Source organism: Lonchura striata, chromosome 5 (assembly GCF_046129695.1).
Source record: "Lonchura striata isolate bLonStr1 chromosome 5, bLonStr1.mat, whole genome shotgun sequence".
In the NCBI taxonomy this organism is placed as follows: Eukaryota; Metazoa; Chordata; class Aves; order Passeriformes; family Estrildidae; genus Lonchura; species Lonchura striata.
Window position 1 is genome coordinate 9,704,847 of NC_134607.1, and position 17,213 is coordinate 9,722,059.

General features: G+C 41.0%; 1 protein-coding gene across 4 annotated transcripts in view; it reads right to left on the reverse strand.

The window, feature by feature from the left end:
- Positions 1-17,213, reverse strand: part of PTPRO (protein tyrosine phosphatase receptor type O) — a 145,184-nt gene that overhangs the window by 24,055 nt on the left and 103,916 nt on the right. For all 4 annotated transcript variants that reach the window (XR_002465792.3, XM_077783262.1, XM_021535161.3 and 1 more), the window contains exons 11-15: positions 12,492-12,643; positions 10,000-10,120; positions 5,833-5,972; positions 2,568-2,700; positions 1,530-1,650 (exon numbers count right to left, since the gene is read on the reverse strand). Coding sequence is in view for 3 of the 4 variants with exons in the window: in XM_077783262.1 (XP_077639388.1) it covers positions 1,530-1,650; positions 2,568-2,700; positions 5,833-5,972; positions 10,000-10,120; positions 12,492-12,643 (667 nt within the window). In the remaining variant the exon portion in view is untranslated. The remainder of the gene's footprint in view (positions 1-1,529; positions 1,651-2,567; positions 2,701-5,832; positions 5,973-9,999; positions 10,121-12,491; positions 12,644-17,213) is intronic.

A 17,213-nucleotide genomic window follows, 5' to 3' on the forward strand; every position in this document is an offset into this window, starting at 1 on the left:
AACAGAGAACTCTTCAGCAGGGAAGTGCTGAACACATCTGTGACTAGGTCTGAGATAATCTGTAAGGAACATAACTAGAAACCCTTAATGCGGTTGTCTAAAACCAATAAATGTTCAACACCACCTGAGATCAAATTGCCTAAAAATGCTTCAAAAGAATGAAATTCTCAAATAGACCTTATCTTCTGTCCAGATTTGTACTTTCCATAGCATGGCACTGGCCTCAGTGCACAGGTTAAATATTTACCTTTCTATACTAAATATTCACTGTTCCCACTCTAAGGAGAAGTTGTTTTATTGTGTCCTTTTTACAGGATAATTATAGGTAATTTTGAGTAATAAAAATAACTCTAGACAAAAGAAAAAAATCCTGAATAACATTCTAGTTGTTTCTTTATCACAAGTCCATTATTTTCAGCTATGAATTGTAAACTAACTTGACTATTTTCTTGATTTACGCAAACAATTGCTTGCAGCTTCTTGATGGATTTATTTTTTAAAATTTCCTCCTGGGGTGTTTATCTTCTGTGGCTAGAAGCAGTTGATGAAGAGAAAAAGCTTTGGGCTGGCTGCACAGTAATTAAATAGGAAAGATAATTAATTTAGCTGGGATTTCCACAGAGCCAGTTACATGCAAAAGGAAGAAATTATATAATGTTTTCTTAAAAAGATAACTTGGAACATAGGTGTGATGTGGTCATCTCCTGCATGGAATACATAGACAAGACATCACACAAAATGCAGCATCTTCTAGGTTGTCAAGCACAAGATTGTTTGCATAAGTATTTTTTACAGTAAATAATTTCCTTCTTGACACAATACAGTAAATTAACATAAAATATATTACATAGATTATAAAAGGACAAAGACTCTGTGACACCTTCAAAACTAGTAGGTAAACCAATTATATATATATAAATATGCATATACACAGGATATACAGAGTCTGGGGAAACTTCCATAGCTCACACAGGCCACAACAACCCACATTAAAGTGAGCAGTTGCAGGTAAGATGGCCTAGAAAAGGAAACTGAATTTCAATATTCAGGTACAAATGATTGGTGCAGACTGGCAAATAGTGAGAGAGAGACTTTCTAGAAAATGTTATCTGTTGGTATGGAAAAAATCTCTTGCTCCAAACCATATCAAAGACTTTCAAAGAACCTTGATGTCCTGCTCATGCCCATTTGCCTCAGATCCTAATTATCATTCATGTTCCTGACACAACCCTTTTGTAAAATGGGATTGCAGTTATGGACTCGATCCTGCAAAGCTCAAAATGAGACAAAGCTTGAGGCTTGTCAGTCAGGTCAAGAGTGAAAGCAGATAGAAGGAGAAGACATGCTCAACAGCAGCAAAACAGCTCTTTTGAAGACACTCTGTTCACAAGCACCTCAAGCAGCCTCACCCACCCACACAAAAGCATTCTCAGCTGAAACTATTGACATGACGTGTTTGTCAGTGTCTGATTTTTTTTTTTTTTTTTTTTTTTTTTTTTTTTTTGTAATTGGCATAAATCTGGACTTACCTGGCCATTTGTAGGTGTTTTCTCCTGAGTACAACAAGAGTGACCAGCAGCAGTCCAATCAGGAGGATGCTGAGGATGGCCAACACGGAGATGACCACGATGTTCGGGTTCATCTCAGTGACTGTAAGTACAGAAAAAGACTCTCAGTTTTTCAGTTCAGAAGCATTGACATTTTTGTTTGGTTTTATTTCCCCCTGAGTTTTGATAATGTTATTTTATTTTTTTTATAACTTATCTCAAAGAGCCTGGAGCGTTAGAGAGAGAAAAATCTACCACAGTAGATAAAGGGAGTGTTTGAGCAGCTATTGCTCTTAGAAAATTTCTGTGGGGAAATGCCTTCACCCTGGCATTTTTGTTGAAATTTAACATGTTCTGATTTATTATTTTTTTCCTCTTTAGCTGACATTTATAACACAAGGGAAAACTGTGAAGGTAATACAAAATACAGATATTCATCATCATCTATGTCTCCAAATCGCATTTCCACTCTGAAATCATTCTTCAACAATAATCAATGCTTTTTCCGACCCAGAAGCAAAATAATAAACTGAGGATTTGTAACATGCTGGGTGGAAAATGCTTAATTACTCTGGAAAATTACATGCCCAGGGATCCTCCCTCAGGAGGCTGTGACTGCTGAGGATCATGCAGAGGCCTTTCTTCTCTCTTACTTCTTTGTTGAATGCAGGAAGCCTTAACAGCTTATATGAATGTGATTTTCCTCTTGTTTGGGCTTGGCTGAGAAAACATTTTTCTCCATAAATATCATCAGGCAGCCAATGTCAGTATTGACTGAACCTGATATTTAGTATTGACACCACAAATTCTGTCCCTGATTTCTAAAACCCAGTCCAGAACCAAGCCCCTTTTCTAAGGGTTTTCCAAAGCTTCTCCCCCCATCTCATTCACATCTGGCAGCCTTTCCATAACACAAACAACCCCTGGGGCCAGCATTAAAAGAGCAACTTTAAAAAGGAAGGGAGAACAGATGTAGCTGGATGAGGACAAAGAAGGAGAAAGCAGGGAAGTGCTGCTTACCCATGGTGGAAACGGAGATGAAGGTGGGGATGCTGGGGCTGTCGTGGCTGAAGGTGGTCACACTGCAGTTGTAGGAAGTGGCAGGGGTCAGGCTGGAAATGGTGACAACGTGTGAAGAGACAGTGACAGGTTCCTGCAGACATGGGGAAAAACACAAAGGAGTTTGTCTCTCCTGTGAATGCCAGGGCACAAATCAGTGTTCCATGTATCTGACAGGTAAAGTCAAGTCTGGTGGGAGAAATCAACACTTTGAAACACAGGAAAGGTAACCAGGGCCTGTCTTTGACAGCAGGCAGATAGACTGGCAGAAAAGGGGAGGGAAACACCCCAGAGCACTCCATGGACCCCAGAGCCTTTTGGGCAGGGAAGGACACGCACCCTGTCAGAGTCCAGGACATTCCTCTGGCTGTCCTGGCTGTCTCGAGACCCTGGCAGGGGGCTCAGAGACCTTGGCATGAAGTCAAAAACACCTGTGGCTTTGATTTTAGCCCGTGGAAAACGCTGGCAGCTTTGTATGAGGAATTACAGCCACAAGGGTTTGAGTAGTGTGGTAGTTGAATTAACATAGGGTGGAAAAGTAGAAATTTGGGGTTTTTAGAATGGGGTTCAGGGAGTCAAGATGGAGGGATTTGGGCGTGTCCTGGCCTTCTTCTTCTTCTTGTTCTCCTTGTTTTGGTGTGATGGTGACACTTTTCTATTGGTTTAAGGTAGTGACACACCGTCCAACATAGATGACAAGTATTGGCACAATATTGGAAACAGACTATACATAAATTTTGATATAAAATGTGTTCTGCCTCTCACCCAAGGTGAGAGGCAGAACGCCATGGCCTCCTTGCTAGACAGAACTCAGCAGATTAGAGAAAGAATGGTGTAGACAAGGAAAAATAAACAACCTTGTGAAGCCAACCCTATGCATTTCAGACTCCTTCTTTGGCTGCATGAGCTGGGAAATGAGGACTTTTACATTCTTGGGGTCATCCCAGCACAGCAGACCCTGAGAGTGCCCCAGAGCGGGTTGGTCAGGCACAGACTTGGTAGGTGAGAACACTGTGACCTCCAGGACATCCCAGAGGTGGACACAGCTCATGAGCTCTGGTTTCTAAGCCACACAGGTAGGAGGAAAACCAAGTTATTTTTAATCAAAGAAGATCCAAGGCAGTCACAACCTCTGCCATGAATGAAATCACAATTCTGGTTTGAATGCATGTCACCTCTGTCTCTGAGGCAGCTCCTCTGAGTGTGGAGACCTGTGAGCCCTTTTGAGTGGCCAAGGTGAAAAACAAAGCTAGAGCAAAGTCTTTTGCAATAATTATGATCAAACACCCTACATCTCAGTGTTTCTAGCTGGCAGAAACTCTACATATTTATACAACGTGTTAATTATTATGACCCTTATGAACACTTTTGTGGATTTTAAATGCTGATAGAGCAAGAGCAAACAAACACAGAAAGAACACCACATGCATTGACTTAAAGAAAGAGTTCCTTAAGGCTCTGTTTTCTGGACTGCCGTGCAGAAGCAGGGGTGGGTTACAGCTGTGAAAACGGGGACAGTGAGACAGTGGTTTAGAAGGGAGAGAAGGAGATGTTTTATAAATGAACCCACTCCAGATTGAGAATGCAAGATGCTGTAACAAGTCCCAAGCACTGGATACTTGCAAGAACCTGTTGTCAGCCATGGCCTAATCCTAAACTCCTGTTGCAGAGTAATTCTGAGGTACCTTGTGCAGATGAAATCACACGACTGGAAGGAAGGAGAACCTTTTTATTGCCTGAGCCGAAAGGAGGAGTCAAACTTTGGCAATTGTACTTGGTTTCATGTTTCCATTTTCCCCTCTGGGAAATTTAAATTAGTCAACTCAAATCCAAGATGTTCAAAATTGGAAACCTGCTGCTTTTCATTTCACTGATTTAAAGATGCAGGGAAGGGACAAAAATGTTCATGTAATTGGCATGGAAAATCACAAAGAATTTTCACCAGCCTACTTGGAAAGCATCCCTTTTTACAGTTCAGAAAGGAGCCCTTCCCAGTTTTTCATGGAGGCAGAAAAGAGAGTGATGAATCCAATGAGGAGTGAGCTGACAATCTCTGTGCATTACCCAGTGCCAGATGTTCCTGTCAACAAAGGAGACACCCTCTGAAGCATCTGCCAAATGAAGCAGTCTTTTCCTGATGCTCCTAAAAGAGATCTGCTTTGCAAATCCTCTGGTGCTTTCCTTGCCTGATCCCATCACTATTTTGAATCTCTGGTAAGTGATGATAATGACTTTGCAACCTTTGCTATTCATCATGAAAAAGCAAGAATCTAGAGGTGGAATCTAAATGATCCAAAAGATTTAAGTGCACGTAAGCATTTTTCTTCCTTTAGTCGTTGTCTGTCTCAATTTAAAAATAATATTAAATAATTCAGACTGATCTTCCATAGCATTAAAGAGTATGCAGGTCTTTTACATGTGGTAATCAGTGGTTTTAGTAGGTAATTTTTCACTTCTTTCTCAATGATTCCCCATTATGTGCCACAATGCACATGAGAAAATAATGTTTTGTGGCATGTAATCAGAGTGATTCATTATACCATCAGCTAAAGCACAAAGTAAACCTCACATGTAGCACAGTATTGAATGTCATGGAATTAAAACTACTACTGCTCTCTGTTTTTCACTTAACAGCATTACCCATTTAAATACTATATATTTAAATTGGCCACTGAGCACAGGTACCTGACTGGACAGAAAGAAAAGGCGGTTCATATGTTCACCTCAGGAGGTGGGTCTTGAAGACAATACCCTGAGGTAAAAATAATATAAAATGCATTAGGAGCAGCCACATTTGCATAAAGGTACTCTTGGAACAGCAAGGAATCTCCTACAGAACTTCAATTAAGAGATCTCAAAACCAGGAATAAAGTATTCCAGAAATAATTAGATACTGTATCAGAAAACTCATGGCATCTAAATATCTCTATTTTCCCCACTCCTTATGAAGCTACCTGACCAATTTTCCCTTCTTGTTCATTGGCATTCCTTTATTTTCATAGCCTGTTAGGTTTTGCATGTATCAGAGCCATTTCCACATGTAGCCAACTCCACTGACACTGCTGGATGCACACAGCTTCTCTCCAACCTGTTATGTAACCTCAGTAAGACAGAGGTCAACATTAATATTGCAAAACAATGAAAATATTTTAGTATTTGAAGCATAGTTACCTTTTAAAATTTTAATTCTGGGATGAAGAGTGGACACCAATGAAGAGACACATACCTGGGCTTTTGTTTCCTGGCCAGATCCAGCCTGCTGGCAGTAGACTTCGAAGAAATCAGCTACTCCTTCTTCCACCCACAGCAGAGTCACAGAGGTCTGAGTCTTGTTGACAGCAAACAGTGATTTTGGAGGGGCTGGTTCTGGTGTAAGAGAAAAATCTCTTTTCATTAAGCTTATCTTTAAGTTTCCGGACAGCTGAGAAAAATGAAAGAATTGAAAGCAATGCCTGATGCCCTGCTTTCATTTCCTTCAGATAAAGTCTACCAATGTAAATCCTCTCATGATGACAAACTACCACTGTAAAATGGGAAGATGATGAAGTGTGTTGGTTTTTCTTCTCTATTTAAACCGTTCTCTATTTGGACAGAGGGATAATTACTTCACTTCCCTTTTCAGCAGAGCCCTTGTTTGAGGATCATTAGTGGATTCTATTAATAGAGCAATGTTAGCAGGAACTCTTTCAGAGAAGATCCCTGTCCACCTGTTAGCAACACATTTAGCCTGAGAAGGCTTTTCTTCACAAGGCTGCCCAGGAGACTATAAAGAACCAGCTTCCCACAAGCAAAGGTTGCCTAGGTTCCTTTAATTGCAGCAGAGAAAAACATTAAGCTAATTACCAGATTAAAAAACAACCAAACTTGTAGTATCCCCCCCCCCCCCCCCCCCCCCCCCGGCTAACATTTAAGGGCTACTGGATCTGTAGGAATGCAGAGATCCAGATCTCCAGAGGTCCTCAATTAATTACTTTGATTTTCATTGCTTTTGTGCTGGATGAAGTGACAACAGACAAACAAATACAAGAGTCTATCGAGCAGAGGACAGCCCTATGACAAAAGTCATAGATGGAGGATCTCCTGGGAGTGATGGCATCAGAAATGTTGTGAAATATGGATGGGAGTGTGGACTCCCCTATCCCAATGTCCAGTGGCCTTGGCTGCTGCCTCCAGGGCCATCTCCCTGCTCATGAACCCCTGTGGAGGTCACCCCTCCCTGTAACCACACCCAAACCAACCTGGGGAATGGAAAGCACAGAATAGCAGGGAAAATCTTGAGGACCAGGAGAGGAGCCAATGGCCTAAGCATAGTGCTAATATGAGAGATACTATTTCTCCTCAGTATTATTTAAACACCAGTGCTGAATCCTGATATTCATCCTGATGGCTTCACAAGATGGGTACTGGAAATGCCTAGCTTTCCATACCTCAGGCCTTCTGGGCTCTTCTGCTTTGCCTTCAGAGACTGTAAAATTTGGGTGGTACATTTCTGAGTCGTTCCACACAGTTTTCAGATCTCCTATTCTATGGATGTTTAATTAAAGCTGTAATTCTCAAACAATGACCCTATTTTGGGATTCTGAACACACTGCATACAATGGATGATGCACAAGAACATTCTGGGTTGATTCTTTTTCCTTTCACACACAATTTGTTATTCTCATTCTGTGAGATGCTGTCACAGGAACCTTGGCACAAGGGGTGTGCTCAAGTAGTTATAGACATTTTGGAGATGTATCTGAAACAATCAGATCTGTGTTCTGGGATTGGAGTCTACCCAAGCCATATTGGCATTATGGAAAGAGTTGGGCAGGAACTGAGGCACATTCATGTGTGTCATGGGGCTGTGCACATATTGTCCCAGTGTTACATAGGAAAGTGTCCCTCTCCCATAATTACACACATATATCTGCTCTTGGACTCAGAAACACATTCCATCCCTCACTCCAGGTAAAAAAAATGGCCTCAATTAACATATGAGTTTTGCATTTGGGCAGCGTCCCAAGCAAATCCTCCTTTTGCTTCCAGCAAATGGATTGATTTTTCTGCAGGTGGAAAGCTGCCAGGATGAAGCAAACATCATGGAGGGAAGAACATTTGGCAGGAATGCTTAAGTGACTGCCAAGTGCTGAGTCGTCTATCACTTAGAGTCAGCTTCCACTACTGCTAATTACAACTCCCATTGCTCCCCTCAGAAATGGAGAGAGGGAAAACCTCTGGCAAAATATCCTCACTTTTGTCTATTCAAAGTTCAAACATCATAAAGGGGGAAAAAAAATCAAATTCAATCTAACAAAAAAACCCCACACCCAAAAGTCTAGAAGTGTCGGAATCTGTGGTATTGATGATTCCAAGATTGTAGAAAGTCTCTGTCTTTCTGCCCCACTGCCAAAGAAGAAGTCATAATTTGTCTGTGCTGGTTTCAAGGTTGTTTATTCTGTTTATCTCTAACATGTTCTACTGCCCTGCCCAGCTCTGTCCTGCAGGGCAGTGTGTGGGGCTCTGCCCTCAGTGGGATGTTACAAACATTAAATACCAGAAACTCCCTGGGCTGGATTTACAATAATGTGCCAATATCTGTCACCTACACTGAACAGTGTGTCCCCAGCCTGAACCAAGAGAAAAATGCCAACACTATAGTGAAACATGGAGGGCATGAAGGAGGAGAAAAAGGACAAGACACACCCAATTTCCTCCATCTTGTCCCCTTTGAACCCCTAATCCAGAATCCTAAAATTTTACTTTTGCACCCATACCACACTTAATTATTACTTATATCAAACACTCAGAGCTTGTAATTCATCCTGTAAGATTGAAAACTCTTTTCCGTGGACAGAGATCAGAGACAGTGTCTCTGGGGGCTCTGTCCAGGGGGATTCCTGATCCCCTGCCAGGGTTCCAGACCTGCCAGGGCAGCGAGAAGGAAGCCCTGGACTTCCACATAGAAGGGATTTATTGAAATGGAATTCATCCCACCTTCTTTTTGTTGACACTGAAGGGCAAAATACCCATCCAAGTTCAGTAGGAGTGCCCATCCATAAGGAAAGAGCAGGAAGATACAACTGCTGCAGGGTGTACAACATGAATAAGGCTTATGGATCTGTCTGAAAGATAAAGCTAGCTGGTGTTTTGAAATACCACCCTAAAACATTTGGACAGTGGTAGTAGAGGATAATACTCACTCCCACACATTCACCCTCTCAGTGGGTGAACAAATACACACACGAGGCATGGGGAAAGCAGTGGATATGGTTTGCACAGGGAAAAGAAAACTCATGGAATTTGTCTACTTCTTTCAAATATTGTCTTTGGTAAGAAGACCTGCAAGAACTTCAGATTGTTGTGTCTGTTTGCCTCAGTACTGTAAGAATACTGAGAAAAATAAATGGACAATGGTTTTTTTTTTAAGAGCTCTAATCCCATTAGAAATTATAGTCCTTTAAATTAACTTCTCTCACGGTGACTCACAAAAGGATTATTATTCATAATAATATGAATGGAGAATCTCATAATAATGAGAAGATAATCCACACTGAAATTACAAACTCCTCCTTACCCACCTTCTCAGCAGAGCTAATGCCAGTAAAAGCAGTCTGGCACACTTGGAAAATTCAGTGTTTTAGGTACCTAGGGCTCAACAACTCCACATATATTCAAAAGACAACTAAAATTTCTTAAGGTACAATGGTGCAGTGTCCAGTTTCCCTCTCAAGTAAAGAAAGATATCAGGTAGAAAGTTACATTTGAAACTCTTACATTAAGGATCAAACTCTCAAGTTTTCTTTTGTTTCTATGAGTATATTACACATATTTCTCTTAAAATGAAGCTGGGTTCTACACTCACAAATCTGACTATTTTTATAAAGAATACTATCATTAATTGGTATTTAAGGGTAAGTTTTGGTGTTGAAAGATTTTGCAGATGTCCAGAGAGAGATGAGGGGAGACAGAAAAGCAGACCAAATGGCAGAGAGGTGTAGAAATAGGCTTGTCAGAAGCAGAAAGGTAGAAAGAGAGGTTCTACTTTTTATTGAAAAGTTCATCTGTGAAGCCTGAGTTGCTGTCCTCAAAACCTACATGTGTTCAAGACCTTAGGCAAGCAACTGTGAAGTTGACTTGTTCTCTCAGCAAGGCACCAAGCGATTTCCACTCTCCTACTTCCACTTACAGTCAAATTTTGCCACTCTTGCTCCTCTTGAGCAAAACCCTTTCAGGAGAGTGGCTTCACACACAGGCATGAGACAACCTTCACAGCAAGGTGAGGTGAAAATCACAGCTTTGCAAAAGAAATGGGCTCAGAGGGACAAAACTGAAATGAGGAAGGTGCTGACAGAGTTACTTTACAGTCAAATGAGTGGGGTGAGTTAATAAAGTACAAACAAGCGCTTCTTACCCAATTTCACAAGTTGGGGCATGGAAGTATTACTGCCTCTCTCAGTACAAGCAGTCACTGAAAGGTTGTAAATGTCCCCAGGAGGCAAGCTCAGCACTGCAGTCATCACATTGCGTGTCACCTGAAGAATCAAAAGACACCAGCTTAAACACTACACAAACCACACAACTGCCTGGTAAAATTAACCTGCTCACTCAAAACACTACAGAGAAAGTCCTGTGCACCACAGCACATCTTCTGTGTGCTCCAGGCTTGTGACATCAACCACTTCCCACTGATACCAACCACAAAACCAGATTAGCACAATGCAAAAAGATGATGATTTTAGGCTGCACTTTCTATGTGACTGGTGAAAATTTAAGGAAAAAAGAAATTCTCTCTCACACCACTGGGAGCATCTAGATTTCTCAAGTTGTGCAAAATGCTAAATAAGGCATGGACTTGAGTCTATTGCAATTTTAGAGGAATTAAAATCAGGTCAGACACCTCAAAGAAGGGCACACAAGCCATGTGTAGGCAAGCCTTTATGCATCCTACAGACCTGAAAATTAAATCCATTTGGGCAAGGCTAACATCTCTTGGAGACCTGTTAACTTGACAAGAGATCTCAGGGTCTGACTTCAATCATCTGCAAATCCAATAACAGATCCTAAACTGAGCTAATTCTCAAAAGATGGAGAATAACTTCTTCCTTTTATTTTAGGGTAATCTTCCCATTTCTCCAGAGTCATGGAGAAGGATGCGGAACTTGGAACACACTGTTTTCAGAGCCTTTCTGGACTATCTATAAAGGGCCCATCCAGGAATTTCATGCTGATTTTCAAAGTAATTTAATTCTCAGATGCAAGAGAAGCTGACAGTTCTGAATAAAGCCCAATAGGGCTTTGTACATAATTTTCATCACTTCTCTAAAAACTGGCCAACTTCTGTGGAATCTTGGGAAATACACAGGGAGCAGGAAGAAAAAATCAACAGTGCCTGATAGTGTTACCTATTTATTTCAATAATGCCACAAGAAAAACAACCATATTAGCAATCATAATAAAATAATATTATGATATTTCAATATAGTATGACTTTTAAAGGAAACAGTTCCTGGAAGTGACTAGCAGAGCCTGGGAGAACAGGTATGCCCTAATGCCTGCAAGCATGTACCCATATTTATCCATATGAACAGAGCCATAAAAGTTATCTATAAATAGGTAGGTTTTTGCAGGATTTTCCTAAAGAATACCCTCTGGGTTCCCTGTCTTACAAGGAATATAAAGACAAACATTTGTAAAGTTTTGAAATTTTATTTATAGATATAGTATATTTCTAGATATACTATATTATAGATACGGTCTACTTTTAATCTTTTATTTAATAAAATTACATATTCAGTTTTGGTTTTAATTTATTTAAATTTTCACATTAAATGTTTATTTCATATTTATTTAATCTACAATTTTTGCATTCAATGAAGTTGGATGGTAAAGAAATCAGATTTTTCCTGAAAGAATAATATGCTTACAGAAAACATGCCTTTTGAAGGAAGAGAGGTATATAATTGTGATTTTTTTTTTAATTCAATTGATAGCATATTTTATTTGTAGGACAAAAATTAAAGTCTAGTTTTCTTCCTTGTTAGAAGTAAGGATCCAAATCCTGAAAGCTCCTGCTGCTCAGAAAGGTTATCAATTCTCCTAATCATATAATTAGATTCGTGTTGCAACAAGCTTCAGATGGGTGTACTCTCACAGCCACAAGGAATTTTAATGAAAGCTAGGATGTTCTACAAAAATCCACATGAAAATCAGTGATCAACCTGCACTTCTGCTGAAAATGCACTTCTGCTGAAAATACACTTCCAATTTTCCAAATGTTCAAGAGAATGCACCAAGAGCACACCTTAGCATCTAGCAAGTTTTCTAAGTGCTCACATTCTGGGTGAAATCCTCATCCCATCAGTTAGTGGAACTTGTATTCAAACATAAAATAAAGAATACAGAATTTATGAAGATAAAGTCAGAAAGAGGGAAGCAACAATACTTGAACAAAAAAAAACCAAAAAACAACAACATAAAAAAACCTCAGCCAGCAGCTTACTCTATTTAATAAATAAAAATGAAAAGTACCACACCTGTGTATAAGAATAGTCTTTATGTTTTACTGTCTGAAGCTGAGAAGTTTTTAAGCTCTTCTTATATTATGTAAATTATCAACACCTTCACTGGATCACACAAAGAAACACTTTGTCCACTGGCTGTTTTGAGACCTCAAGTGTTTCAAACTGCATGCTAACACTGGGAAATAACTTTTACTGGCTTCCACCAAACTTGCTGGAACTCAGTAATACAAAGTTATCACAGTTGTCAAGGTTTTTCTGAGTTATCAATTCAGAAAAACAAACCAACCAAGCAAAACCACACCCCCGCCCCCCCCCCCCAAAAAAAAAGGAAAAAAAAAGTAAATTAAATGAACACCATCTACCCTTCCACACTGATACTTACACTCTTCTTGATTTTTTTCTTTCCTTCTGCAACAACCATCCAGTGCAGCATCCTGGAATGAGAAAGGTCAGGGCCATCTCCTCCATAGGTCCAGGTGACGTAGAGAAGGTGGTTGTAATACTCTACAGCGGTAATTTTGGGTGCCACTGGTGCTGAAGAAAGAAGGTAAGTGCGTCACAGACAGTCTAACATAGTTGATTAGTAAATCCAGTGATAAACTTCTGCCAAAGGATGCTGTCATGAGAAGAGTACTATAGAGCTAGCAAGAAAGGATCATTAAAACCATTTGAGCACTAGCTTAAAGATATGAAAACCATAATTTTACCTGGGAGATAATCAGAACAAAAATACACTTCTTTTTGCAATCTTTTCATTAAAAAATAAAAATCACAGCAAATAAAAATAATTTTTGAGTCACAATTATAAGTCAAATTCAAGTTAAATGCCTCAGATATTGCTTCATCCTGTCACTGAACTGAAAAGAAACAATAAATTGTTGCATTGATAGGTTTACCATAGGGGAAAAAAGATATATTTTCCCTGAGCTTGCATCTTTTCCCTGAGCTCTCATCAGCTGTGACCTGCAGAGAGCAACCTCCAGAATAACCCTAAAAGCTCCAACACAACACTAAAATTGTTGTTTGAGATGAGGATTCCACTGTAGAGGGAGCACAGCTGGCCAGCACACCTTGATTGCCTGATCCAAAGGTGCAGGAGCCCAGAAAAGAGTAAAATTACTAGCGAGTGTGTTGAAAATAGCAGGCTCCAGCACGGTATATGAATGGAGGCAGAGATCTCTGAAGTTTGCTCTTGAGGAAAGAGGTTTGTTGGGGGTGCAGAAAGGTCCTGCCGCATGCTCCCAGACGCAGCACGTGGCCTGGCTTGAGAGGGTGTGGGAGGGGAGAGACAAAAGGATGCTCTAGGAGAGAGGAAGCTCCAAGAGAGGGGAGGAGGCTCCAAGAGAGCGTGTGGCCCCTGGAAGCCCCCTTTTCAAGGAGCTTCAAGGTGGGTTAGAACAAGGCTCAGGCCAGTGGGGTTACAGGCACTTGATGTTTTAGGGGAGGGTACAGGTGCGGGGTGAACCATGCATCTTTTGGGGGGGTGAGATGGAACAGTCCATTTCACCCCAGGACCCATCCGTAGGCAGGGGCATTGTCTGGCTAGCTGGGAGAACTGTTCTCATCCTGGCTGTATTATTTATGAATAATCATATTTATCTATCTTCCGCAACACGAGTGGAGAGCCAAAAGTGAAAATCTCAATCAGTGAAGATCTCAACCCCTTCCAAAAGAGATATGAGTAGGATAATTTGGATATTACAGGGATGGATCTCTGTGCTTGGCTGATTTTTGAGGAGCATTTTTTGAGGAAAATGGTGTGAACTGCCTGGTTTTCCTCTGCTCAAGCCACCTTGTGTCCAGTGTGCTCATGCCAAGGCAGATCAGAGGAGCAGAGCCCTGGGTGCCAGCACAGCTGTGGGTGACAGGGAATGCAGGATGGCCTCGGGTCTCTTGGAAAGGGCCACAAGATGTCACTGCTGCTTTCACGAAGGCTCCTTCCACTTTGGCATTGAGACTCGATTTGTTAGGGAACAGATTGACTGAAGCAATCGCTGAGGAAGGCAGCAAATGCAGTGCACAAACAATTTAGAGCCATTCAGAAATGTTCTCCCAAACATTCTCCCAAATTGGTCTTGAAAATGTCATTTTTATGCTGCTGGGGAAATTTAGTACAAAATGCTTGAAGCAGTATTTATTTTAATTTTTAAAGTTCCCAGCCCATCCCTGCGCATGGATTGTGTATTCCTTGCAGTTTAAGGCCATACACAAATAATGATTTCCCCCTGCACTTTATTATTGATTGTATGCTTTCATGACAGTGAATATCCAGTGTGGTATTCACATTCTCTGGACAGAGACACATAATTCTGTCTCTCAGGAGAAGCACAGAGAGGAGAAGAGAAAACCATCTTTATCTCTGCTCCTTTGTTTTCCCCATGCCGAGTTTAGTATAGAGACTGTTTACCTAAAGTGATTACTTGATTAGATTCTAGTGAAAGTTGTTTGGGTTCAATAACCATTTGGATCCAGCTGTGTCTCAAACTCTCAGCAATCACGAGATTGTTAATTGGTTGTTATATAAGAAAGAAATATGTATGTAGAATATGATAGTCTCTCTTTAAATAGTATAGTAATGCAATACAGTATAGTTTTAAAAAAAATATTAATAAAACTATACTATAGTTTTAATAAAACTTCAGCCTTCTGATCTAAAACCAAACATCATCATTTCTTCCCCATCAGGGTTGCCTTTTTTGCAATAGTCCAGGATATGTCACATGAGACCAAGGGCCAGGGCTGGTGTGACCCAGCCCCTATCACAAGGTCCTGGGGAGCACAGAGAGGCTGTGGAAGTCACACCCTGCTGCTGACCTGGACCAGAGCGATAGCTGGAAGCACCCACGGGACCAACAGGCAGCACATGTGGTGGCAGTCAGCAGAACCCAGAGTCTGTCTTTCTCACCCCTTTTGCTTCTCCAAAGACAAAAGCATCCTCACTGCAAAAAGCAAACCCTGGTGGTCCAAAGAGCCTTTGCTCATGGTTGTTTTAAATCCAGCTGTTTACAGCAGGTGGCATTAAAAACTCATTAGTCACCACAGCAACCCTGGCAGCACCACAATCTCTCCCTGAGTAAAACAATGGTGTGCAACTGCTGCTGCAGGAGCCGAGAGGACAAACATTGCTTCTGACAAGTCTCTTGGATCTCCCAAATCTCCCCAGCTGCTGTGGGAGAGAGCTCCATCTCATCACCACAAGTCCTGCATTCAGTCCAGCCCCAGCCTCCCAGGAGCAGTGGGATCCTGCACCAAGGAATGGCTGCTCTGAGCTTCCTGCAATCCTCAAACTCCCAGCTGATCCTTCTGCTCTGTTTTTGAACTCAGGTTTATGCTCCAGCTGTGGAGGTTGGCTCTCCAGTTACACCCAGAAATACTGACAGATATACTGTCAAGGCTACAAAACCTCCACTCCTGTATTTTTAAAATATAGGGCTTTTTGGTGGTTTTCTTTTTCTGTCTGTTTATTTGAATTCCTGGCAACCTGTGAAGGGGAGATGGCATTGTTCAAAATGATGCAGAAAGGAACCAAGTGCTCCATAAAACCATCTGCTCCCTCACTGGGAGGAAAGAAGCTGAGGGTGAGAAAGAATTCTCAGTCCCCTGGTGGCTTAAAGCCGTGAAAAGGCAGGGGACACACTGGGGACAAACTGTTCAAACCTGCAGATATGGCAAACTGGCCAGCCTCACAAGTCAGCCTGACTGCAGTTCCTGGGCAAAGCTGAGGAGATTGCAAGTAATAAGGCAATCAGAGGACAGGAGTGCATTTAATGCTCACATTCAGTGCTGACCATCTATTGGTAAGTGCTTGCAATTTGACCAAATCAGCTTTCTTTGTTAGGGCTCTTCTCTTAAAATCACAGTGTGATTTTAATACCTCATTGCTATTCAACATTTTCATCGGTACCCTGAAAGTAAAAGCAGGGTTGGTGAACCATGCAAGAAGAATGGCAACTGGCAGAGGAGGGCAGGATTTGGACAAGGCTGAGCTTTGAAATATTGCCCCCTGTGCTGGGCCTGCTCAAACAAAGTGAATTTCAAAGTGCCAGGTGTGTTGGAAAATGGCATGTAGACAGCAAATGATAAATTCTGTTAGGAGCCATAAAACAGAAGCAAATCAACACAGAGCTGCAGCGTGGTGATGCAGGAAATGCAATCATTTAGATGCACACACAGGAGAGCTTTGAATAGGGAGCTGATTGTGCCTCTACAGGAGTATTCAGCAGGCTTTCAGTTTTTATGTACTTCAGTAAAGACAGTAAAAATTAGAGAGGCAGAATGGGAAAAAAAAACTAACATGGGAAAACACCTAAAAGTAGAAAGCACCTAAGTAGTTCAATGGAAGCAGAAAAACAAACTAAATTCTGTTTAGGGACCAAAAAAAAAAAAAAGAAAAAAAAAAGAAAAAGAAAAAAAAAAGCTTTGTTTTTCTTTAATCAGTAAGATAAAAGTGCAACAAATATCTTGGAATGGATATTAAAACCAGAAAAATTCAAATCAGAAACACAGGGTATAAACCCTTGATAATAAGAGAAGTTAACCATTGATGCAGCATTCCAGTTGGATATTTTCAATGCAGACCAGATGACCTTCTCTAAGAAAGGTTTTGCCAATCACAAATGGATGATATTTAGAGGTTGATCCATTTCTGATTTTGTCTGAATCTGCTAGTTAAGAAGTCGATCCATTATTCATTTAGCAGCAGTAGCAGTCTTTCCTGTCATCATAGAGATCCAGATTGGTACTGATGGCAAATTACATTTCAGAAGACCCTTAATCTCCCTCATTTCTGCTGCAGGTTTCTGGAGATACAATACTGAAGTGAGTATCCCACTGGAACACTTCCACTCTCAACTGCTGAACCTGGTACCCAAATCATTTGGAAAAGACTTTTTTTTTTCCCCTCATACAGCAACCAACCAGCTGGAAAATTGCTTCTTTACAGTGCTACAGAAAAGCTGATTGATGCCAAGGGACAAGGAATATCCCTGGAGACCCTTCACAAGGCTACAGTTGTCATACACTGGAAAAGTGCCAGAATTTGTCAGCAGAGTAGCCTGGGATCAGGTATCTCAGCATGGGAGGGTTTCTGTGGACTCCAGTGGAG